General features: G+C 39.2%; 2 protein-coding genes across 2 annotated transcripts in view; both read left to right on the forward strand.

The window, feature by feature from the left end:
• Positions 1–8,387, forward strand: part of pdlim5a (PDZ and LIM domain 5a) — a 39,885-nt gene extending 31,498 nt beyond the window's left edge. The window contains exons 10-15 of the mRNA XM_086174108.1: positions 739–821; positions 2,477–2,678; positions 3,712–3,892; positions 5,576–5,696; positions 6,064–6,179; positions 6,398–8,387. Of these exons, the coding sequence (XP_086030234.1) occupies positions 739–821; positions 2,477–2,678; positions 3,712–3,892; positions 5,576–5,696; positions 6,064–6,179; positions 6,398–6,487 (793 nt within the window). The 3' untranslated portion in view covers positions 6,488–8,387. The remainder of the gene's footprint in view (positions 1–738; positions 822–2,476; positions 2,679–3,711; positions 3,893–5,575; positions 5,697–6,063; positions 6,180–6,397) is intronic.
• A 1,976-nt stretch (positions 8,388–10,363) lies between these two features.
• The window catches only part of bmpr1ba (bone morphogenetic protein receptor, type IBa), a 59,234-nt gene continuing 43,279 nt past the window's right edge, over positions 10,364–26,318 (forward strand). The window contains exons 1-3 of the mRNA XM_086174156.1: positions 10,364–10,423; positions 23,710–23,785; positions 23,995–24,068. The gene's annotated coding sequence lies outside the window, so the exon portion shown is untranslated. The remainder of the gene's footprint in view (positions 10,424–23,709; positions 23,786–23,994; positions 24,069–26,318) is intronic.

Here is a 26,318-nt window from a genome sequence, read left to right on the forward strand (position 1 = left end):
CCAGATGTCTTCACATTGAGCAGATCTGATATCATCAGTCTTTGGCCATATTAGGATATGTTCTCTAACAGCGGCCTCCAAATTTTTTTGCATCATATATTATAAGGGACTGACCTCCTGTGTGTTGGATGAACAAGATGAAATAAAATGCCATGAAAACAAAAAAAAAGATACTACTGACAATAATCCTGAATCGGTGAGAGCCCTGAGCTTGTTTCACAACAATACATCTGTCATGATTTTAATCAATAATATGGGAAAAAAAAGAAGTTATATATTCTCTCTGGGTAGCCTGGAACCAAATGGCCCAGGATTTGTAGACCACTGTTTCATTAGAGCAGATGTATTTCTGTCACGTTGCAACTAAATAACACAGACTTTTACTATAACTGTCAATGTCCTCACAAACCTCTAGTGCATCACCTCTTTTTTTGTGAATTTAAATGGGCAGTAGAAGGAAAATTTTGTGGTATTTTATCAGGAATGCGAAAAAATCAAATTCTTTTTTTTAGTTTGTTCTAACTTGATAAATCCTGAAGCAACAAGATATGTTATAGTTATAGTACCACATCACACAAAAAGAACAAACAATGCTTTTTGGAAATTAGGATTGCAAATTGAGTTAGTTAAATGTCAGCTATTCAAGGGAATACATTGGATTTTTTTCTTTCCGTGAAAGAGAATTTTCAACGCAAACGTAGTGATTTACATATTCTTGCATTTTGTCATTTTGCACAGTGAGGAGGAAGAGGAGCCAGCGCTCAGTGGACACAAATCTGCAGTTGTCAAGACTATGGTGAAAGGACCTGCGGGGAAGCAGGGTAAAGTTGTGCATGTGTGTTTGTGTTTGTGGTGGTGGTGAAATGTTGGGGGGAGTCAGTCCCTGAAAGTGAGCAACGGTAAATACTACGGCACATTCATGTGTAACAAGTGTTCATGAACGTAGGACTACAGCACATGGATATACATCACGATTGGGAACGCAACAAATAACTGGCTGGAATGATATTTCCACCTCCGTGATCTCATATGACAGGCCAAGCATAATAGTTTGGTTCCTGTGTCAAAAATATATATCTGCATTCAATCTGCGGAATAGTGCACTTCATATTCTGCCAAGTCCAACAAAGCATTTTAATATGTGAGTCCAAGTGCGCTTTTTCTTTCTGCCGCCCTAATGTTTCACCGCATTAACTGTTAAATGTCAGGTGCCCGAGGTGTTTTCTGAGAATAGGTTTGGGGGAAATGCATGTGTGCATGCCTAGAATATAGTTTCCCTCAAAATATTAACCTCAAAATAAACTTTGTTGGCAAATTTAATGAAGGTTTTCTTGTCAGTGCTTTGATGGAGCAATAGATTCATAACCACGGACCACATTGATATTGTATTCTTGCAAAATGTTTAGTCCATTCTTGGCAAAGAATGAAACTGATGCACCACTGCTGAACTACATGTTACTGCAGCCAGTAAAAGAGGGAAAAGGTTTATTTTCCATGGTTGAGGTGTGACATGGGTTGTGAAATAGGTCATTCAGGCACCCGTTTTATTTCTCATCCTCCTCTTTTAACGCTCATAAGCAACATAATATTTGCTTAAAGGGCTGGGTTGAAGTTACTAATCAAATTTTTTGAGCCAAGATGTTAATAGCATAATGCTTGTTTCAATAAATCCCATCAAAATACATAATTCTATCTGCATTTTTGAGTCATTGGGCCCTTTTGTGTTTGTGATTTCACTCATCGTTTGCTATGGTCCCTTTCATAAAACTTCTCACATCAGCATCTCTCACTAACGAAAATGCTATTTTACAAAATATAGAAATGTAGCCACTCACCCAAGGAATCAGACTCATGAATACATACAACTAACCAGTTGGTCAGTGCCCTGCAATTCAAAGGCAAGGCTTTTTGTTAATTTAAGAATACTAATTTTCAAGCCAGGAAGTCTTTTCTTAGATCCAGTCTAAGGATATTTTAATGATGCCACAGTTGGTTTGAAAGACTTCACTGAATAAAATCAAAAATGGGTATTTAAATATGCATAAAGGCACGGCCAAGCTCACCAGGTTGTCCTTCTCTCGCCAGACATAAACGGTTTCCCTTCCACCACATGGGGGATCAAAAGGCTGAGCTACATGTTTAGCCAGGTGTCTATATTTTAGCTGTCCTGGTGGTCTATCTGTGTGTGGTTGTGTGTGCCTGGTCATGTGTACACATGCACATGTGCCCAAAGAATGTGACTTAAAAAGAACTTTGTGCGGTTGACGATTGATGTGGTGAATCCATGGTTGTGACAACACTTGTAACTTAGCTGCATGCACTGCCGCGACACCTGCTGGGTGTGCAGACAAAGAGGGTAAAGGTCAAACAACTCACACACCTTTGAGGATTACACACACACACACATGCACATGTGCATTTTGCTTCTCTGTATCTTAATCAATTTGGCCGTTTCTCCTTGCTTCACCTCTACCAGGTTTCAGTCCACAGTCTGGTTTGATCACGCCATCTTTTAATATGAAGGGAAACAGCAACGCCAGCATCCCGAGGGGTCCTGTCCCGCCACGGCCCGTGCCTCAACCCCACCCGAAAGATGAAGACTCTTTGGTCCAAATGGCAGAACATATCCCGGCCGGTACTCGCACACCCATGTGTGGCCACTGCAACAAGGTCATCAGGTGAATATCTAACAGGTCGCCACAATTATGAAATATTCTGAATCGTTAGAAATGTGCCGTGTCATTCTGAGAATGACCGAAGAGTGCAGAAATTTCAGTTGTCTTTTTATTCACTGAATTCGAGTCGCAAATATAAATTTCAATATTCAGATACATTTTAACAGAGCCAATGACTTAAATGAGAAAGTTCAACATTATTATTCTACCATATATCAGTTGCATCTTGAATCCCAACTGTACACTTTAATAATTCCATTCATACCATACATGTAAAACATCTGTATGAAACCGTAGAAAGTTTATAATGATATGGTTTACTGGGAACAGAAAGTTTTTTTCTGATTCCATTTTTAGAATTTGATGCTGCTACCCTATGTGCACCCCAATTGCCCCCAAGGACAAATCAAGTTTTTCTGATTCTAATTTAATTTTCCAATCCAGGAGTGTACAGTACTTACCAACTCCCCCAGTATTATGTCCCCCAACGCTCCAATACAGCAATAATGCTTATCAGAGCAAGCGCTGATAAGCATTCTTGTTTTGTCAAATGAATGTATTTCTTTGTTTTATCTGCCTTGCTTAATCATCAAGTGCAGGCGGCGAAGGTGCTGTGGAGGTGAAAGAGGATTGTCACCAAAGATGAGCTTTTGTGATTGTGATACAATTCATGCTATTCACGCTATTTTCAAATGATCATCTTTTTTTAAATGCTGTTTATCGAAGTCATCAAAAACCTTGGTTTAAGTTGTGTTTAAGTAGGATATAACATTCTCTGAAATACATTTTGGGTGTCAGTCTTCCACTGTTAGTTATATTTTCCTCTAAATCTACTTTTTTTTGTTTTTATTTTTGTCCGTCTCTTGGCAGAATCATGCAAAAGTACGTTGCCAATTTCACAAGGAAATGCTGGATAATTGGTTGACATAGGAATGGCACAGCGGATTTTGTTATTCGTTCCACTGACACTTGTTGTCTTGGTATAGAAGTTTTAAATCAATAGTGCTATTTAATTTTTGCCTGTCTATCCTTCTAGGGGTCCATTTTTACTTGCAATGGGGAAGTCATGGCATAAAGAAGAATTCAACTGTGTCCACTGCCGAACATCCCTGGCAGATATAGGCTTTGTGGAGGAGCAGGGTTTGGTGTATTGTGAACACTGCTACGAGGAGTTCTTCGCGCCAACATGCAGCCGCTGTCAAGACAAGATTCTCGGAGTGAGTTAAATGATAAGCAGAAAAGTGTTGGTAAAGTACCTGCAGCAACATATAACTTTTTCACATCCAGTTTTGAGCCCTTTTTTCCCATCTATGATCAAATTATTGGGTTTGGATTGAAAATCGCCAAGTCCAGCTCATCTGTATTTACATGAGGCTGTTTAAATTAAAAAAATATCCCGATAGCAGATGGACACATGAAGACAGACAAGCTGATCTACATACATCACGGTGACGGGGCTTAACAATGGATTGACGCTAAAGGTGGCTCACTTCTGAATTAAGTGGGAAATAACTTCAGAAAAAACAGAAAAGGCACAATCGCATCGGAGAAACTCAACCTGACGTTCATGATAATAGAAATGGAAATATGACAAATTAAACCTAAGCAGTCCAGACAGGATATGGATTTTACTTCCCTTAAAAGCTAACATGATCAATATGATTAAAAATTTAACATAGAAGGCCTCTTAAAGAGATGGTTTTATGTCTAAATACCAAAAATTTGATGGTTATATGGACAATGTTTCCTGTAAACGCGATACATTAATGGTTGCCGTGACCAATTATCTCCAGTTCTATTGACCAGTCCGAGCGGTTCAATTTGAAGTGCAGGTGATATTGAAAGAGGTATTACTGGCAATTTTAAATGCAATAAAAGCAGCAAATGAACATTTCACGCTGGTTCTTGTATATATTTGGATTTAAAAGACCCCGGATTACCACAGATGCCAAAGGCATTGAAGTTATAGGTTCAGGGAATTTCTACAGTGACCACCACTAAAACTCAGGAATGCAGTATATGTTGGGTACTTGAGGAATTATGTTTGGAGGCCCAGAGGCCAGCAGACAAGGTGTAGCTTGAACTCAGTGTCAGGAAGCTGAGATCACTGGTCTCTTAACAGTTCTGACATTTATCCCTCACATGTTCTAACCTCTTTAGGCTCAATCCCTTTCAACCCTCTATTTCTCACACATCTTCAACCAGCTTACAGCTTCTTATTAACCTGTTTTCTCACTCTCCCCCACTTTCCTAATCCTTCATTTTACTCCAACCCAACAACTTTCCATTCATTCTCTATCCTCTCTTGTTCTCACAGTTTGAGGGTGGGAAAGGAGAGTGTCTATTTTAAGCTGAGTCATGCGGTTCTGGAAGAAAAAAAAAACAAAACAACATAATATCTTGTTATGAATTGACAAAAGACTACATAAACCTGACATACACAAAGGATATTTATTATCTTTTCAGTTGGGACTTGAATAGAGGTCACTCAGTAAACAGGGTAATAGGCGAATCCCTTATATTTTCTTGGAAATCTGTGGTCTGCGATGTTAAAACTTGTGCTCGATCTTCTGGGCCCTTTCTTTGTGTGTTATTTGGTAAAGTGTGTGAAACTGTCAGGTGTCCCTTTTCTCTTGTTCTGTCCTCCAGTGGGGGAATGCGAGGGACCCAACACTCAAACAGAATGCACGTATTACCCAGGTCCTTGTTCTGCTCTTGTTATTTGTATTCCCACAGCTCAACATCACAGAATTGCACTGGAGGAAGAACCCGCCATGTTTTGAATGCCTTTTTTGGAAATGCCATGTCTCGATCTGACTGTGACGGGTACACACAAAGAAAAGAGCTCCCAGCAATATGCTCCATGCTTCACCTCACCGCTTTGTCTACGTGTTTTCTAGGAGGTGATAAATGCTCTCAAACAGACTTGGCATGTCTACTGCTTTCTATGTGCCTCCTGCCAGCAGCCGATCAGAAACAACACCTTTCACCTGGAAGATGGAGAGCCATATTGTGACCAAGGTGCGGTGAGAAACCTGGATTCAGATATCGGTTGAATATACAACACGAGAGCAACAACCGACACGAAAATAGGAAAATAACGAAGCAAAAACATATCGCTTTGTTTTGCGTATTTCAATGACACTTGCTTGAGCACTCAAGGTTTGGTTAGATGCCATTGCATTGTTACACTGAAAAACAAGCTGTCGGAACTATTCTTATCTCCAAAATTCCTTGGAATGATAATGTTAAGTTGGCAAGCTTCTCCTTCAATGTCACACTGTTTCACGTTGGCACAGATTGAAATGAGCCTCGCCATCCGAGCTATTGATCGCGGCCCGATTTATTCATGATATACAAACCCTCTCTTTCTCCCCCCCCAAAAAAGATTTCTACAGTTTGTTTGGGACTGGCTGCCATGGCTGTGAGTTCCCCATAGAAGCTGGAGACAAATTCCTGGAGGCCCTCGGTCACACCTGGCACGACACCTGCTTTGTCTGTGCTGTAAGTGCATCGGTGACACAGCTCAAAACAAATTCAGCACAGCTGCCCGAGCAAGGAGAAATACCTGAAGAAAATTTCAAAAGATAAAAACAACTCGGACAATTCGCTTTTAACTTATGGATGTTTTACTGCCTTACATAGCTTACATTTTTTATGTGTGTATTTTCATTGGTATTTTCATACTGATGACTTTGAACGTTGTGTCTTTTTTTTTTCAGGTATGCTGCACCTCCCTGGAAAGCCAGGCTTTCTTCTCCAAGAAAGACAAACTTCTTTGCAAGAAGCATGCCCACACGCTGAAACTCTAATTTCTTTCTTTTTTTTTTATTGCAGTACTTGCTTCCCAACTACAGTGGGAATGTTCTTGAATAGAAGAACTAGTACAGACATAATGCAAGCAAATGGAATGCAAGCAAAAAAGGCTCTGCCTCTGTCAATTAAGAATTGGAAAGAGCAATCTGTATATATCTATATACACATATATATTGATATATATAGATGTATCTATATATCTATATATATACAGTATATATATATATATGTGGCAAATTTCTGTGATGAGTCAGTTTAAAACGTAACATTGAAAATAAAAATTCTAATGCAGTATTATAACACAAAAACATTGAGAATGACATTCCACGAAGAGCTCCGCCATCATTCCAGGATGATTCGGTTAAATTAAACCTCAATCAAATTCCTGGTGAATCGTTTTCAAACAGAGTGCAGTGTATCCGCATCAGATGATTTCAAAGAAGCACAAACAGCTTTATTTATTGACACAATTGGTTGATATAAGGACAAATTTAATCATTTATGAATATCAATAAATGAATTGTTTTATTTAGTGGTAGATGAAGCTATGAATATTATAATTGTAATGAAAGTGAAAATGCTCGGCTTGAATAACAAGTAATATTGTACTACAAGGATGGTATAAAGTTTAACAATGAAAACATTTTTCATTAAAACCCAGGTCATGTAAAGAGAATACAAACATCTCAGCCTGCTTCAGATACGATGGCAGGACACAGCCGTGGCGGTAAATATATAAAAGGAAATAAAATGAAAAGAGAGATGTAATGAAAAGGGGGATGAACACAGGAACATAGGGACAAAGCACACAGAGTATGAAAGAAATAACAAAAACACTGAAAACGTCTAAAAGTCAATTATTTTTTACATTTGAATTTCATGATCTTCAGTGTACGTCTTCTCTCTACTTCCATTTATTGTTTTTTCCCTTCCTGTTTTCTTGAATTCTAAACTATTCAGCCCCTGATTTGCTTTGTATTGCTTTTCAGCGTCCCCCATTACCACTGTACATTTGGAGCAATTATTATATATAGTTTCAGAGAAAAGAGGAAATCAGTGTCTGGGGATATTGGATGGCAACTGTGATTTCATTCCTGTTTCTGGGTTATTAAAACAGAATGAGGGGAGGATTTGAAGGAAAGACTGTATTTTACTACGACCCAATTAATATTCTTTATTCTCCATGTATTGCTTTTGATGGCACATCCTTGTGGATGAAAAAGGCTCTGTTAAAATCTTAGCTTTTCTTGCTTTTGCTCACAAAACAAAGCTCACGCCGCCTCTTCAGTACTTCACTTGAGTTTCCTTCTTTTGTTCCTTTTTTTTTTACGTTTCACGAGTCCAACAGACAAGTTACACACACGGACAAAAAGACAAACAGATGCATGCACACATAAATAAAACAAGCAAAAAAAAAAAAAAAAAAATTGAGCTGATCTCTTATTTTCTCCAGCGGTCAGATCAGGAGGTTGATAAACAAGTTATGCTTGTTTTTGATTGTAAAATTAATTTGAGTGGATTGGGAAGTTATTATACTAAATTACTGAAGTGTAATTATGGATGATGTTGTTTGGAGTTTAGGTGTTGATTTTTTTAACAAAGGTTATCTCGGTCATGGTTGTATGGCTTTGAATCTCATGTTACCAGAGTTTAACTGTGCATACTGACTCCATTCTGAGACATACACCGCATTAACTTTGAACTGAGCAGATGTGTTATTGAAAAAACAGGAATTGTGCACTATTCGACCTTAAGAAACATAACACACCTGTATTGAACTTGCAATATTAAATGAAGAAACTGATCCTTGAAAACAGCAGTTCCTTATAGGAACCTATGATGACTGTGATAAGTTGTCAGAATAAAAGGGGAACTTTTAGTGTTATACTTTGTGGTGTTTCTTTTCACCAGTGCTCTTTTGGCTGAGCAGAACAAAACTTTGGACCAGTACAATCTTAGCAATTAATAGATTCATACAGACCACTACAAGGTGCAACAACAACAATGCCCAATAACAATAATAACGATATAGGTCATCCATCGTGCCTGTTAACTCATTCCTGGATTGAAGACATGAGTCTGTCTCCTCTGTGTTATCTTATCTCCTCTCTAGAATGTCTTGTAAGCCTTCAAGGGCAGAAAAAGCACAACACTCAGGCTTTCTCCTGGATTTACACTGATAACTTCTGTCTTGTGGCACAAAAAATGACATTACTGAGAGACAGTATACAATGTATGTCAATGTATACAAAATCAACTTAAGGTGGTAAATAAAATAACATACTATGGTATATAAGGGGTTACCGCTTCATTGCCCTGGAGTAATCTATTGTTAAGCTTCATAAGGTCATATTGGTGTACACAAAGTCCAGGATCTACCTACTAATACTTAATGTAATGTTATATAAAATAAAATAATTTACATTTCAGATATTTATAGAAAAGCTTTATGAGCCCGCAAGCTCAATTTTCATAAAGTCCAACAATAATAGAAGTAGTACAACCGCAGGTCTTATAATTTCAACCAAAATGTAATACTCCATTGCAAATTATGAGAAAGCTGTTCAATTGCAACAGTTCAGCTGTGTATTATAAAAAGCAGCAAGCAAATTACAAAGAGAAGGCATTATTAATATTTAATTATGCCCTCATTTATTCATATCCTATTTAAATACTGATTTAAACAACAAATGAAAGTGGCATATGCAAAAGATCTCAAGAGACTTTTTCAGAAGACCTTTCAAGAAAGCCAAACAGCGTTGGGTGTCTTTACTCGGCTCAGAAAGGTCAACTTAGCCGGTGACACGAGGAAGCAAAACAGATAACATGGAGAACATCGGGAACCGGGCAGGATGAGGACATGGGAGAAACTGCAATCATATCTTTTAAAATGTCAGATGCTATCAAAAAAAAGAAACAATTTCTCCTCTCAGCAGCCGGGACCGCCCACCGTTTGCTCACCAATTTGATCTGTTGCACACATGCGACCGACTGGAGAAAGTATAGTAATTACATTGCAGTACTGGTATAGGTATTCATATATATAGGTATAAGTGACATCATTGTTAATACCCTTAAAAAAACATTTTAAGGGTTTTTTTTTTTTTTTTTTGAGGGAAACTATTAAAAGCTGGATAAAATTGGTTTGTTTCATCGTTGCAGGCAACATGCAGGCCATGTCGAGCTTCGTAAAGTACATTAGATCCTGCTAACTGGCATCCCAAACGTAATTGAGCATAAATAACAAGGTCCCTTGAAATAGTAAAAAAAAAAATATAATCATCAACGTATTTATATTGTTAGGATTTATTTTACTCTCAAGTATCGTTTCGGGACAGTGAACAGAACTTACCGGTCCAGCCAAACACAGCAGGCGTCTGTGTATCAGGACTGACGTCACAGCCTGCAGCCGGCAGGAGCCCTGATCACAGTGTAACGTGTTCTGCAGCATGTCAGTGCACAAAAGAACCCGGTCTGAGTGAGCTTATTGCTTTTCTTTCTCAATTCTGCAAATACGGAGATGAAGCTCCTCTTTTTTTTTTTTTTTTTTTTTCTCCCCCCACTTATCCATTATTTATCATGTACCACTTGTGAGTGACGTCCATTCAAAAAAAAAAAAACAGCTCTACTAATGCGCGCTCTCCTTTTGGCATTAATCACCCCTCATACCTCTGAGTGACTTTAAGAGGAGAAGAGTTTCCATGTGTGAACCTTGTGTGACTGAATTGTGTGTGTGCGTGTGTATGTGTGTGTGTGTGTGTCAGGGAGAGAGAGAGAGAGTGTGAGACTGAGAGAGTGAGAGAGAGGCTGGATGTAGGGAAGTTACTACAGTGTTCACACACACAGATCCAGCCTGAGTCAGACTGGAGGGAGTATCGACTCGCTCGCCACCTCTCTGACTTCCCAACGCTGCATCTTTTTCAAGGCTTGAGGTGGGTGACCCGGGGCCCCTTCCGAAAATGTTTTGTTTGTTTGTTTTCTGTGCCTGCTGACATCTTGGTTGCACGTGGAATTTTGTTTACTTACCACTTGAGAGGAACTAATGCGAGAACATCAGATTGGTCTCTGTGCATCTATCCTGTTTGACATCACAATGTTTAACAACAACAAAAGCATGTCAGTGGCCCAAGTTTTCTACTCAACTTTTATTCAATTTCTATTTCCTTTATTCTTCCCTTACCATTACTAAAGCAGAGACCCAGTAACATCACTGGCCATGTATTTATTTTGCTTTCGTTGTTGTGGTGGTGATTCAGCGGTTCACAGTGACTTTCTTGTTAACTCTGATATTTTGCTCTGAGCCATGTTGTCAAGCAGCCTTGTTAGTATTTGTAGTGCCTGATGGTTAAAAAATGTAATATCTTAACATGGTAAGATTCATAGATGCGTGTTAAATATACATTTTGTGACTACAGATGCTGACAAAGGGCCCCAAGTCCAGTCATTTAACACTAACTGCAGTATCTGTGTTTCACTGGCCTCACATAACTGTCAGTAGGAAATGTAGCTTTAACATCGCAAACCCTCCTCTGATGGCTTTATTGGAAATGACATAATGACAGTGAACGTAATTAAATGTTTACACTGTAATGCAGCGTGATCATGTTTATTATAATTCAGTGCTTTATTTCCAAAGTGAGAGCCTGCGCAGCCGAAATGTAGCTCAGATAATAAAAACAATGGCGGAATAATACAAGAATCTCATTTTGAAGTGATGATACACTTGTTTACATTGGTAAAACTAATATAAAATCCATCTAAATTCTTCTATAATTACATATTGTATAATCTACAGTTACTATCTTGACTCTGGTCAGTGAAAAGGTTTTTTTTTTATTTATACTAGCATGTCTTGTGTTTAATGTCTGAGACTTGGTAAAGTGAAGCCCGTCATCGAGGCTTCGCCAGGCAGGAAAAAAAGAAAAAAAGCCCTCAATGAATTTCATTGCAGCCTCCAGCACTGAATAACCTACAGCCCAGTGTTACACACACACACACACACACACAGAATTTATACACACAAAGGCATGCACATACAATTCAACTTCTGGCCCAGTAACTAGGTCCAGGTGTTTGTCAGTGTGCGTTATGACAAGAGTATATCTGTGCCTGTGGATGTGTGTGGGTGAGTGTGTGGGTCTCTGTGTGTAAGTAACAGGCTTGTGCAAACGTATATCCAGATGGCATGAAATTATAGCTCCAAATCTTACCTCATCTCATCTTAAGGGTCCAGGGACAATAACACCCGCAGGGGACCATCATGCATGAAAAACACAAATATGAACGAGAAGCAGAGGTCTTTGTGTGTGTGTGCGCGCGCGTGTGTGTGTTTGTGTTTGTGAGTGTGCGTGGGAGTGGATGTACTGTGCACTTGTCTCTCAATCTACTTCAGTAAGACTATGCCAGTTTTGAGGCTTTACTGGGAATAGCATTCTTATTTGGGTCAGGAACACATGATGCAAATCTAAGAAACAGCCACATTCTCAATTGGCTGTGTAATTGAGTTTTACATAGCAGCTGCAAACAGAATGTTCCTCTCACCGCGCACATGTACATGTGTCTGTGTGCGATGTTAACGCATTTAATGTTTTCAGACACCTTGTGATGTGGAACAAGGTGCCTGCTGAAAAGCAAGGTCACATTGCTCGGGCTTAATATACACGCCGGGAGTAGGTTATTTTAGCAAAAACAAAAAATTCACTCAAAGTTTCTCTCTTCTGCAGCAGTGGAAGACCGGCACGCTTGTTGTTTTTTCCTCATGTTTTTTTCACGTTGCGGTCAATAATGTCAGTATCACCACCCGACTGCCCTCGTCAAAGTCGGTTATGTAAAAAAAAACTGCATTTCTGCACCGAAAAGGAAAGGCTGAGACAAGAGAGACGTCATCGTACCGAATGTTATACGACCCTCAAATAGACACGCTGGGTGCTTTACAGACACGAGGCCAGATGTCTCAATGGGATTTTCAGCATATTGAACATAGCAGGAACATCATTACAGTTGTTGTGCATTTATCTGTTTCAGAATCACTAGTCTTTTCTTTTTTTTTCCATCCACCGGTGATTTTTTCATTTTAACTTTGCGCTTTGAATGAATGATTCCATTTAACTTGTGTGCTCTACCGGTAAAGGGTGGTGGCACTTATTATCTGCATCCGGTACGTTCGCTGTAAACTGAACCGACTCGGAGCGTAACCTCACCAAACTCCTGTGCTAACCGCCCTCCTGATTGTTAGTTACTCTCAGATCAATAACTCAAGCCGAGCGTTGCTTAAACACGAGGACCCCCCTTCGTTCCAAACATAGTAAGCCTCTAAATGAGCTCAAAACAAACAAGATGTCTTCCGAGAGGGAAAAATGGCATCGATGTGAATTTGCGTCTCCCTCCGCAAGTCATTGCACCTGGAGAGAAATATATTTGATTATTCACTGTTTGGAACGTAGCCGACCTTCCCTTAAATTCACTTCACCCGTCAAAAGTCTAGTTAAAAGTTACGCTTCCGGGGAAAAAAATAAATTTTGAACCCTAGTAATTGGGATGTAGTTGTTGCGAATTCTGATGCCATTCCCGCCTAAGTATGGTGTGAGAAAATCCTGTTGGACTCTTACCTGTCTGGAAAGGAAATTTGGCAGTGGGCCTACCAGTGGTGTCATTATTTATTTATCAATTTTTTTATTTATTTGAAAAGCATAGGAGCGGTACTTCCAACTACAGCATGAAATGAAATAAGAGTGAACTGTAAGCTGCGGGAGAAGAGATCCTAATCTTCATGAGACCATCTGATTAAATAAAGACTAAATTAGATAAAGTCAAGTTAAATATTTAATACTCAAAGCAAGTTTAGTGTTAAATTATTGTTTATTTAATGAATGTCTTTCAGTTTTCACTTATAAGACATATAAAAAAAAAGGTAGGGGTTTCTGTTTTCCAGCTGTAAGTAGTCTTGGGGGCTTTTTCATCTAAGCCATGATGTCAGATCCTCCTGTCTCTCGTCATCAGGGACGGATTTATGTGGAAACGGGGGAACACCGATCATTCATGTGAACCTGTGAATGGTTTCTCGGTGCGTTGCTTCCCTAATGTCCAATTTCCTCCACGCTGAGATTGCAGCGATAAGAACAAAGGATAAGAGTTGGAAGCCACGGGCGTTTCTTTCTTAAACACTGTATTTTAACTGCACTTTCATTGTGATTTGTTGGAACCGTCCGGCAGAAATCATTACCTAAACACTGGAAAACATGTTTTTTTGTAATAAAACTTCATCATGGAATGCAACCGCTCGCAGATCTGGGTTTGAAACAAAACATATGGAACATATGCAGCATTTACATGTGGCGATATTGTTGCAATGTACATTTTAACCTTGTGTTTTTATTATAAAATACAATTGATCGATCTTACTACGCTTCAGCATTGGATCCCAGTTTTTACTTTTTGGCCATTTCCCTCCAAGATATTTCCCATTCGAATAAATTAGACATTTAAAATTTTAAATGTCGGTTTTCAGTATTATTGGTTTGGTAGTGGTGACTTAATTTGAGCCGTGAGCCTTTTTCTAGCTGGCAAGTTTTGCGATGAATCAATTTACCACAAATAGCAGAGCATTCATTTTAATAAGGAAGTTTTAAGATACATGCATCTTAACATGTGATTTTTGCATACAGTTTTTTGCTAGAATGGTTGTCATTACTCTACTAACTCAAATCAGAAGAGACCTCGTTGACATTTTTTCTCCCTGAAGTATATGGAACTTGATATGGGCAAATGAATGAAATTATATGTCACAGTAACTATTTTCCATTAAACAATACGGAGTTCTTTTACTTTCTCTAATATTTTGCATGTATCGTCCAATGCTGTACCTGTCATTTCGATATGGAAACCAATTACACCATGCACTCCAAACATTTGAAGTCCCTGCCTGAGAAAGATTAATGTGTATGTTAGTGAAAGTTGACCTTTAACATATGGATCCTATTGAGTCTCCATCTTCCGTCCCCTGAAGATGGGATGGTTTGACAGCGTGACTTTGAATCTTTCGGCTGTAAATTGCGATCTCTTGCAGTTGCTGCTTAATACATTCAGATAGAGATGCGGTCGCAAACTCATTTTCCGGTTCCACCGCTCAACTGCGAAGCTTTAAATTATATGTATTTTTATAGTGGGAAAAAATGGCCATTATACAATAGAATTTTGAGTTTATGGGACACTGATTTACTGTAATTCTAAATTTAGGATTTTCTGTGGATCAGGCATTTTGTATAGCAACCCTAGATCTGTCACGGTTATTGTGCCGCCGTGCACGCATCCAGTGTAATGTATGTAAAGTACCAAAAGATGAAGGACAAGCTCAGAAGACGGGACTGAATGAAATGTATTTGCATAGGGATTGAATTCAACGATGAGACAGACACTTGGAGGTATCTCTCTAGATGTGTGTGTCTGTGTGTGTATTTAAACGGATTACCATTTGAGGTTACGTTTCAAAGTAAATTAAACTCCACTCAATTATCTTGACATCTTGCCTTTTTATTTTTCTCGTGTGACAGGTTAGGGCACATTAATGTATTCTGTGAATATGTGGGACATTCTTTGAGAAAATTACCTGTATAGCATTCTATGATTTTGGGATTCAGAATTATATTTCTAAGAATTCAGTGAAGTATGGAGTTTTCACAAACCTGTGAGGAAATTTCAGGTACATCATCTCAAAGGAGCGGAGTTTAAACTGCAGCTTCTGGCTGGTGGGAGAGCCGATATTGGCTCACGTTACTGAGCGAAAACCTGGCCAAGAAACACAATTTACACTCCTTATTGGGGGATGGGTCCGATCAGCGGGGCTCGGGTTGATGACAGCCAGTGGTCTTCATAGCGAAGGTCCCGTCTGAGTCAAGGCAAGCCAGATGTAGAAGATCAGGCCGAAACTGAAGCTCCGGTCGGCTCTAGTGAATTATTGCCGAACTTAACGGCAAAGAAAGAAGAGTCCATCATCCCTTTATGTGGCCAAGTGACAACTGCTGTAAAAGCAGAGCCTCTTGTTGGTGTATGTTCAGGTGCTTTCAGGGTTTCTGTTCTCCACCAACTGTTTCACACCCACTGACACAATGATTATCCCTTTACTAAAGAATAGACCTTGGTATTTGGCGATTTTATACTGGAGTCTTCGTTACGATAGAAATAAAATTCAACATTACCTCTTACAAGTTACGAGTTGCGTGTCATTGTGCGACAAAGGAAGGGAAAAGAGACGACCAAAAGCATATAAGCAAGGTTTTTCCTTCAGGTTATGTTGACCTAAATGTTTGTATTTCATTCCAGTCTGTGGCGTTAATCATTGAGATACTCCAGACGCAGCTCACCATTAACTCACTCAACGTGATGATGTTCAATTTGAGGGCATGTTTCCATTCGGGAGAATCATTTGGCTCCTGTCCAGCTCTGATTCAGATTTCCCGGTCATCCAGGACACCGACTACTTCGGCCTCTCCTTCAGCTTTGTCCTATTTCCTCCTTTTCTTAAATGTTCTGATGCGCCGGCATCATCAACTTTTAGATCTCCCAGACCGGCCCGCTGAACGAAAACGGACGAACAGAAAGGGAGGCTATTGTTATCTGCAAATTACTGACAAACTTTGTGGCAAAGTTGCACCGCTGACATGCATGGGCTGATATAATTTATTAGCTTTACTAATAGCCGAGAGAATTAGTTTAGGCCGGTGTCTTTGTGGGTGAAAGATAAAGCATGCTACTAGCCAACTTCTGATCTAATAATCTGGCTTTTTTTTTCCCCCCACCTGCTTTGGAAATCACACACAAAGCAAATCCAAGCTGCTGCTTGTTTTGGCCTCAAAGTTTTTTTTTTTCTTCTGGATTATATCAGATTATTTATTATTATTTTAGTGTCACTTCAATCCTTAGATTTTTGAAATGTTACCTGTGCTGGAGTTAGACAGGCTGCTAGGCTTGAGTTTTGCCTGTTTTTATTTTTGAAAAGATGAATGCACAATAAATTTATTTAGAAATATATATATATCAGACATCTCGCCATCAGCAAGCGCTCAGAAACTGGATTAAATGGCAAATTTTCTCCACACAGTTTATATTTCACCTGCAGAGAGCAGCACACTGTTTTGTTCGTTTTACCCAACACAACTGCATTTGGCGCCCAGATTTTTTAGTTTCTGAACCTGAAGTTAGAATTTGATCTCTTGTGTTGTGTTGAAATTGACATATTTCTACATTTTAAAAGGTAGAGGCAAGAATTCCATGAGCATCTCATGTCTCATCATCATGTCTCGTCAAGGAGTAGATTTATGCAGATACTGCAGGCTTGTTGCGAAATAATGTTGTGGTGGTGGGGGTGCTAATTTGATTAACAATCCCATGTTTGTTTTGGTCACAGACCTGCATTGAAATTTGATTTTTTGGGGTAAATTTCAGATACTGGCACTGGATTGGTGTCCCATTTTGGCTCTCGCCACCCCCCTCCCCACTCCCACACACACACACACACACACACACTCACACACACACACTGGCCTTAATCTCTTGTTAGCAAGTATTCACTTGACTGTAATATTACAATACACCTCCATAATCACACACATGCACAGGTCGAGCCACAAAGATGCTTAAACACACACTGTTCAGCTCTGACCTCAAAGGCTATATTTGTCGACCGCTGTTCTCGTGTTTGGTTTGGCTCATTCCTAACCTGAGCTTGAAGTTCACTCGAAGGGGAAAAAAAAAGTGATGGAGTGATGATTGGTAGACCAAAGGAAAAAAAAAAAAAAGATAACCATCTGGATCCACTTTGGCATAATCATCCCCTTTGCAGCCCCTAACCCAAGACCCCAAATTTTCATGGTGCCTCTTTTGACATGCCATTTCATCAGTGACAGGAGGACTATTTCCTCAAGAACAAATCCCATTGTTAACTTTGTAGACTGGGTCTTCAAGACCCCGTTCTCAAATCCAATATTTTGCTAATGCCAAAAAGTTAAGAAAATGCTATCCTGCACATCAGTTTTTATCCCGATCCGTAATGCGACCAGGGTAGAGAACCAGCTTAACGTTTCCCTTCCTTGTTATTAGTTTTCTAAACATTTCTTCAAGGTTGAAGGTCAGATGAAATGATGGAAAACGCTGACTTCCTGCTTTTAAAGACGAGCTTTATGAAACATATGGGAAGCTCTTTGTCTGCATAGTTCTGAAAGTCTGGAGTTCGGGTGGGCAATACATGTACCGCATTAAGCGATCCAAAGGCTTCCCAAGCCCCAAAATATCATTTTTAATTACCTGTCTTGAATGGAGACAAGCATGATTATTTGCAGTTATGACTAGTACCAATCAGGATAGGAATACTTTTTCGAATTCTCCCTCACATCGTCTTCCTCACATGTGCATTGAGGTCTGGAAATAATCATTTTCTTTGATCAGTGCAGACTGTCGGGGCAAATCTTGGACTGCGAAGGGAGTAATCAACCAAATAGGACACTTGTTGTCCCCCACCCTAATACTGTCTCTCGGGAGATCTGCCCTCTGTAACCGCCCATCGTCACGCGTCCCTGAAAAGCCTTTCACTTCCATTAAAAGAAAACTAGCTCCTGCAGGTGCGCTGTCTTTTGTCACATCATTGAAACCCTTGTGGCTAAAATTGCATCCACATTGCCTGCACCGGCACCGTAACGATATTTCATGATGCAGTCATCAATGTGTCTCGCAAAGTCATTATTTCCGAGCGATTACATCTGATTGATAGCAAACCTAATTTTGTTCTCTAGATATCAAATCTGATGCCCGTGAAATCAAATCTTGAGGGTCCTGTTTCTTCACTTACATGTCCGGTAAATTTATATATGTATTTCTTTCACCAAACAATTACAGGGTGAAGCAGGCTTCTGGATATTTTGTGCAGTGCCTTGCGGGACACCGTAATGTTGTATTGAATTTGTTTACCGTGCCACAGGCGCGGGGACCGGGGGATTTGTAAAAGTTGTAGATCACATCATGCCAGGTGGCGTTGGGGGTGCTGTTTTTTGCAGACGTAATTGGTTGATGCACAGAGACAGCTCGGACCAGATACCCACCATCGATCACCTCTGCCAGCTCAAAATGCCCATTGTTATGTTAATACACCCATTCATCGCCAAGGTTCCCAGCCAAAGATTACCAAGTGTATGATATTAGGTCAGGATACCACTGATTACAATGACTTCATTATACATATGTTTTTTTTTGTTTCACTTGCATGATGTCATCTCCGAGATTTAAAATAGTCACCGCTCTTGCTTCAAAACATGAACGCTGATTTGAACCTCTCTGCACTTTTTTTTTTTTTTTTCTTTATGGTGTCTTGTGCACTTTGCTCTTCTGCAGCAGCCAAAATAATATGTTAGAAAAATCCAAAACTCACTTTCACCGTCGCTGCTTGTCACTCATTTCATCGGCTCCGTAGAAAGCGGATGCGAGGATTGTATTTGCCATCTCTTGGCGAAATGCTCGTATTTATTGAGGGATCATACAATGACAAAAGCTTGCACTTTCCTAGAAACAGTCATAAACAATATACGTATGCTATCAGCATCTCAGTAGACAGGTGTGGTTACATAGACCCGAACGTTCAACACATGCTCACCAGTTTTATATCCGATGTGATTTGCTGGAAGCGGTGTTTTTACAAGCCAAAACCCCTGAACCGTGTCCAACCTAGCTTCCTGTAGAATAAAAGAATAATAAAAGACAGCCCTACCTTGCAGCAAGATGTTGCAAAGCAAAGCAGATATTTTAGATATTGCCGTTGCCTCTCTGCCACGATCGTACACGCCGAGAGAAGACACACACCGGAAACAAGAACGAGTTCATAAAAAAGTTCATAAATCAAATCCATGATTCAAACTTTTATTCTGGAGCCATTTCATCAGGATGCCGGATGAATCCCCACATAAATCCATTGCTATAAATCTACAGCACCATCATGGATCGTGTACTAACATGTCAAACAGTCTTAAGCTGTATTTCCCACTCTATATTTTTGATTTATTTTGTTTCTACTGTAGAAGATGAATTACCGTCCAGCTTCCTGTGTCACATCAGCAACAGACAGAATCAAACTGCCGATTCTATTGATTAGTATTTATTTATTTACTTTTGTTTCTCGCTATGGGTAAATATTGATATATCATTTTCCGAATAACAGTTTTCCTTTTGATTATCTGCAACACCACACAGTTTAGATACCAGCTTTATGTGCTTTGCCTATTTACAAATAATCATGCAAACTCATGTTTTATTTACTATTATGGCATTCCTGAATAGAGGTGTGACATGATGCAATTGTAAAATAGCATTAAAATTCAATATCTACATGTGTTAAGGAGACTAAAGACTTGCACATGGATGAACTTTTTTATTATTATGGCATGTGATTTTGATCATTTCCATGACTGCCCTTCCATACATAAATATGTGGAATGTTCAAGCGGCAGTAATTAATTTGATGTGAAAAAGGAAATAATCTTTCATTGGAAAAAACAAAAAGTATTTGACCTTTCATCTTCAGAGACATTTTTGAACATGAGCTCGAAACAGGTCATTCAACAGGTTTGTCAGTTAATGCCGTTGTAATTGAAATAACAGTATGCAACGGCGCAGGTGCACCTGGCACATGGCGGGATTGGGTATTACAGATGTATTCCATAGACCTGTTGATTTAGAGAGTGAGCCCGTTGGACTTTACGCTGTGATTACTCATTTTTGACAAACAATTTGAGCGAGGCTTTGCAAACGTCACATCCGCCTTGCAACTTAAACAAAAATACTATACATCACTCGAATGCCACCTTTAAAATTCCCTTTCAGCTTTCTGACTACATGCAACTCTGTGGTTACGTTAACAGTGAAAATCCACAGTGTATGCAGTGTTTAATCTCCTAAAAATCACAGTCTTGGTTTATTTTTTAACAGACACAAATTCTATTCTTGAAAATCTTAGCAGTCCAATTAAAGAAAAGGTAGTACCTTCAAAAAAAAAACAGTCTTGGTTTAGTTTTATCGGACACAAATTCTATTCTTGAAAATCTTAGCAGTCCAATTAAAGAAAAGGTAGTACCGTTGCTTGGGTGTCAGTGATACATTAGCAGCAAGATAAGGTCATGGGATGAGAAAAGCCAAGTTGTCAGTCTCCCTTTCAGTGAAAAGGAAACAGAAAAAAAAGGATACTAGGCTTTCCAGTTTTGCCCCTGGGTTCAGGTTCTAGCTAATCAACGGTGCACACAGCCGTGACTGTTCCGTTCCAGAGGACTGGAGACAGAGGAAGGGGGGTGGGGCGGGCGAGATGAGGGTCCTGTCTGAAGTGGGGGCATAAGGGTGGGGGTGGGACGGTGGTTGGCGGGGGGAGGGGGGGGGCGCGGCTGCACGATTGAGTTGCTTGGACGTGCATTTGTACCCCAAAGACCGTCATGTTACCTGTGCGGACGATCACACGGGACCAATGTGTTTGTCACTTAATGCTCATGAGCCAATTGCGTCTGCGGTTCTGTGTCACCTAATAACGGAGAGTTAAGTGAGTTGTGTTTCTGCGGACTTGCTGTAATCACTATCAGGTGTTGGGATGGAAGAGAGGGGACGCAGGGAAATCTATGCAACAACTTTGCATTTCTTGAAGAAAAATGAAATGCGTTAATAAATGCAGATTTTTCAGCAATTTATTTCTCGTATATATGACATTTTAAGTTTCAATATTCACCTTTGATTTGAGCGAAGTGGTTAAATCGACTTATCTCTCAAAATATTTCTTTTAAAACCAGGGGTTGTTTGGAATCCCAACAAGGAAATGAAGAACATCTGATAATTTTTCTATTACAGCCAAAAGGTATTCATAAATGCTCCGCTGATTGGTGTTTCCTGCCCGAATGTAAAAACTTGCGGGTGGCTTGTTTAGTTTTTGCTGCATATAAAGGTGTGTTGCGGCGATCGAGTGCACAAAGCTATACTCGTATTCATTGAGGCCGTGTCCTAATCATTGTCAGATGGTGGACAGAGTCCTTGTGTCTGGAGCCATTTATGAGGCCTGTTGCTGCCTGGAGGGTAAGAAAAAAAAAAGAGAGAAAAAAAGAAAACATCCAACGAGGCCTTTCTTTGTTGTCTGAGAACGTGTGAGATGGAAAGTAGGGAGCAATGATGGGGAATTAGTGGTCGGTCAAACAAGTTTTTAACAGTGTTTTGGTAAGACTCTAGGGTGGTTAATTTGCTTGTTTGTTATTAGTAAGATTCATAAATCTTGAATCAAACCCTTTTTCCTTGGCTATCATTTAAACCCCTCTATAGACTGGTTGGGATTAAGATGTCAATGACACAACGGAAAGGTCAGAATAAAGGTATTAATATGCATTCCAGTGGGTTAATAAAAGTAATTGCTTTGCGATTAACGTGAATAAAGAGCATTTTATAACCAACCCGCAAGTCATCTGCAGCGCTGGTGTTGTGTTATTGTTGTGCACTTTGAAATTTAAACTGTCAAGGGTCACATTGAAATGTAGATAACGGTCATCATTAATGTAACTATCGTGGGAGACCACTTGCATGTTTTGGAGTTTGATGTCTTGGCACAAGACGCTCTGGGTAAATTAGACGGATCAATATGCTCAATAGCATGACATCTGGCTCGAATCGGTCCTCGATCCAAAGAGGATTACGCTGTTGATATCACGGTCGAATCATACAAGTGTTTACACGAGTGACCTCACAGTGTTAACGCTTGGATTGTGCCACGGGAACCGTTTCCTTTTTCATGAAACATGTCGTGCTTATATGATGACAAAATTTCGTCAACTTATTTTACAAAAGTATCAATACAATCGAACAAAGTTCATAATCGGTTTATTGACTGTTTATCCGGTGACAGAATATAGAATATGAATATGAGAGCCTCTGTGAAATAACAGCAACTCAACAGTCAGTTATACATATAGAAAGAAAAACAAAATACAAATTCGACATGAAGCTGATAATTCATGTAAGGCTCGAATGTATGACTCAGATAGCAAAGACAAAAGGTTATTACATATTAAGATGCAAATCCTTCCATTCTGCCTTTTTATTTTTTCCTTTGGACATCTTAGTGGCTCATTCCAAAACCTTGTTCTGACCTTTCACAAACGTATGTTATTAAAACAAGGAAAACATGTTTGAGCTGCGCCCCGGCACGGCCCTCTGCTGCAGGAAATTACGGATAATCCTGATGTTGCGGATGCCTTTTGCAGCCACAAGGCTTTTTCAAGAGGAAGTTGTCCTCTATCTATCTATCTATCTATCTATCTATCTATCTATCTATCTATCTATCTATCTATCTATCTATCTATCTATCTATCTATCTATCTATCTATCTATCTATCTATCTATCTATCTATCTATCTATCTATCTATCTATCTATCTATCTATCTATCTATCTATCTATCTATCTATCTATCTATCTATCTATCTATCTATCTATCTATCGATGTTTAAGGAAGACATGCATGCTGCTGATTTAGGACACTGGCAACTTTGGGTAATTCCAATTCAAGAGCTGAAAGGAACAGTGTCTTGCAGCTGGCAACCCATGTAAACAAATTTAGTCATGGTTAACTTACGTTATTGGACGTAATCACATTATTTTGTACTTGAAAACAAGGGCGTCGTAATCAACGCTGTGACCTGCAAATAAACAACAAAACGAGCAATTAGATATCGAGATATTTCCCTTCTTTTTCCCGTCAGACATTCGTTTCCTTGTTGTTTGGATTTCGGTAGCCTTGGACAAGTCTGGTATGCCTCACAAATGAGATGTTATGAAAGAGCTTTGAGTGGATCTACTGCGAGGAGGTTAGCGTGGGGTTTCTGACTGGTATTTTAAGCACATTGCTTTGCGTGTAATAAAACAGAAGACGCAACTTTAAAACTGTTCGCACTTATTCCTTAAATCATGACTGGATTCGTGTTTCGGCCTTTAAAAGTTGCTCAATTATACAGTTTGTCACCAGGTTTGGAGGAGAAGACGTGAACTTCCTCAACTAAAGTTCAGCGGCTGAATGAAATTTACTTTCAGCTCATTCTCTTGCTGATTGGAGACACGAGAGCATAATTCCCCAGATTAATGCAGGAGAGGCATGTGATTTCATGGCGGATTTGTTTAACTGTGGTGTTGAGTCCCTATATGTTTGTTGTTTTGTCATCAAGGTGTAACAAAGACAAGAGGGAGAGACAAAGGAAAAGAAACGCTGAAGCGACTGAGAACTTGGATGAATGTTGAAAGGTACCAGGTAACACTTCTTTCACATTCCAAGCATATAAATACAGCACACTGTTATTTTATTGTTAAACACCAGCAAATACCTGCAATATTACCATTTTAAAGTTATAAATTAAAAAAAAAACACTCTGTTGTAAGTTGCATTTATGTTGCCATATATTTTATTTTATTTTATTTTATTTTATTTTATTTTATTTTATTTTCATTTGCAGATGGCTTCCTATATAGTGTGAGGTGAAAGGGGTTTCCAGAGGAAAAAGGCAGAAAAGACTCAGTAACCTGGCAGGTAAATAGTCTTTTTTGTCTTGTTTTTCGATCCCCAGGTAAAAAGGTAAACACAGAGGGTTCTATGAAGCCAGTAATGAGTCATATCCTTCAAGCCGCTGCGTTCTATCTCAGACACCTCTTAAATCTACCCTGCTGTGACCATCACACTTGTATGCGTACGCATTCCGATGCACTCTCACTTGCTTTCTCCCACACACACACACACACACACACACACACATAAACACACAGACACACAGAGCATACACAGAACTCTAACCTGTTCATGACTCCATACAGTATTTTCACACCTCTCGGGGTGTTTCTTGGGAAAGACTTCACGTCAGTTGCCAACGTCAGCGTGTCAATCAAAGGTCTCCAAATGCATTCAAATGTTTTCTGGCAGGTGTAGCCATTAGGGGTGGTCTGCACACACTCTGACATTGAGTGACAGATGCACTTGTGGTGTGTCTTTCTCGAGGATGTAAGCATGAAGCAAAATAAATATGCATAGGCTTTATGCTGATCCAGACTTACGCCAGCGTACTAAAACATAGCTTCTTTCATTATGATATTCCAGGGTCTAATTATTCCATAGAAATGAAAAATTGGCAAATGTGAATAATAATATACAAGGTAAAATAATATCTCAACATAGATCATGTCAACCACTTATGGTGGAAAAACTTCCTCTATCTACTCTATCAAAGAGCAAATTGTTAACACAGTGCTTTGCATGGAAACACTTATCACGGCTGATGCAAGTGATGAAATGCAGGAAGCCGGCGTATTCAAATCTTATACTTTGACAATAAGACTAATATCATCCTCCTCTGACATAATATGTAACCTAGTGGGCCACTGGGACGGCAGCACCGAGACAAGGAGCAGTGTGACCATTGTGTAACATTTAGTAAAAAAAGAGTTTAGAATCCGCAGCATTCTTCATATTTTAAACTTAATCTTATTACTATGAGGATTGACCTAGATTCGCAGTAAGTGTGTATGCTTTTGAATGAATTTTCTGAATACTTTGCATTGTACGGAGTGGGTGTCAAGCAGTAGGTCTATAATGTGAAATGTGTTGTTTATTTTTCTCCTTCTTATTTTGTTTTACTAGTGTAGTACCAGAGCGCACTCCAACGGATAGGATGAAAAGGAAACAATGCTGCTTATCATAAACCCATTTGATTTTGGTTGAAGTGCTGTGTTCCTTTAGAAGGGGGGAAAGTTCAACTGAGGTAATCTGACATGCAAAATATAATTGCCTGGATTTCAATACTGAGGTTGTCAGGAGTTTTCCTAAGAGAATTCAATCCATTTTTTTCCACTATTAGCATCAATATTGTCATTGTTAAATGAAAAAAGGCCTTGGGAATGTTTTCATCAACGAATGTAAAAAAAAAAGAAGATGCTTGATACTGTTCCCTATCACATAACTGTAGTCTTAGGGTTGAACTGGTGTGACCGTGCATGCATGCACAGCGCAATTTTATTTTTTGTCATGTGAGGAAATAAGCAGTCGATTTGTGCGAAAGCCTGTTGTCGTCTAACTGGGCAAAATTTGAGAGCTTCTCCTGAAAGCCTCCACCAACCTTTTTTTTTCCTGCCGTGATGTGAGTCCGCCCCAATTATCAATTATTCTATTCATTAACCCATTTCAATGAACGATGAATGTTGTTGCATTTTCAATTCATGATTTTTGCTTTTTGCTCAGTTTTCAAATGGTTGTCCTGATATGTCACAAGACTGTAACGACAACAACAAAAACGACAACCACAATAATAATAATAAAAAAATGATACTACTACTACTACTACTACTACTAATAATAATGATAATGATTATTATTATCATTATTATTATAGTACATGTATTGAAGAACACTTTCCATCAAACTGCTATTCACATCACAACTAAAGTGTGTGTAATTCCCTCAGACAAAATGACAGATGTAAAAAACGGGATACCAATGGCCGCAAAGAAATGAATCAATCAATGTTTAGTGACAGGTTTCCGATGGTATGGCTCACAGCAGCCGTCCCTTGTCTGAGTTTGGGTCGCTGTTTTGTTGAACATTCTGCATTTTTTTGTCACAAACGGTGTATGTTTGGCTTTTCATAGAAGGAACTGTATGCTTGGCATTTGGCACGCGGCCAGATGGACATGCAAGTTTAAGTGATTGCTGGTGAGTACTTTTACAATGTGGGCGGTGTGTGTTTGTGTGTGTATGTGTGTGTGTGTGTGTGTGTGTGTGTGTGTGTGTGTG

Source organism: Fistularia commersonii, chromosome 26 (genome assembly GCF_037954325.1).
Source record: "Fistularia commersonii isolate RoL2024-O1a breed Wild chromosome 26, RoL_Fcom_v1.0, whole genome shotgun sequence".
Classification (NCBI taxonomy): Eukaryota; Metazoa; Chordata; class Actinopteri; order Syngnathiformes; family Fistulariidae; genus Fistularia; species Fistularia commersonii.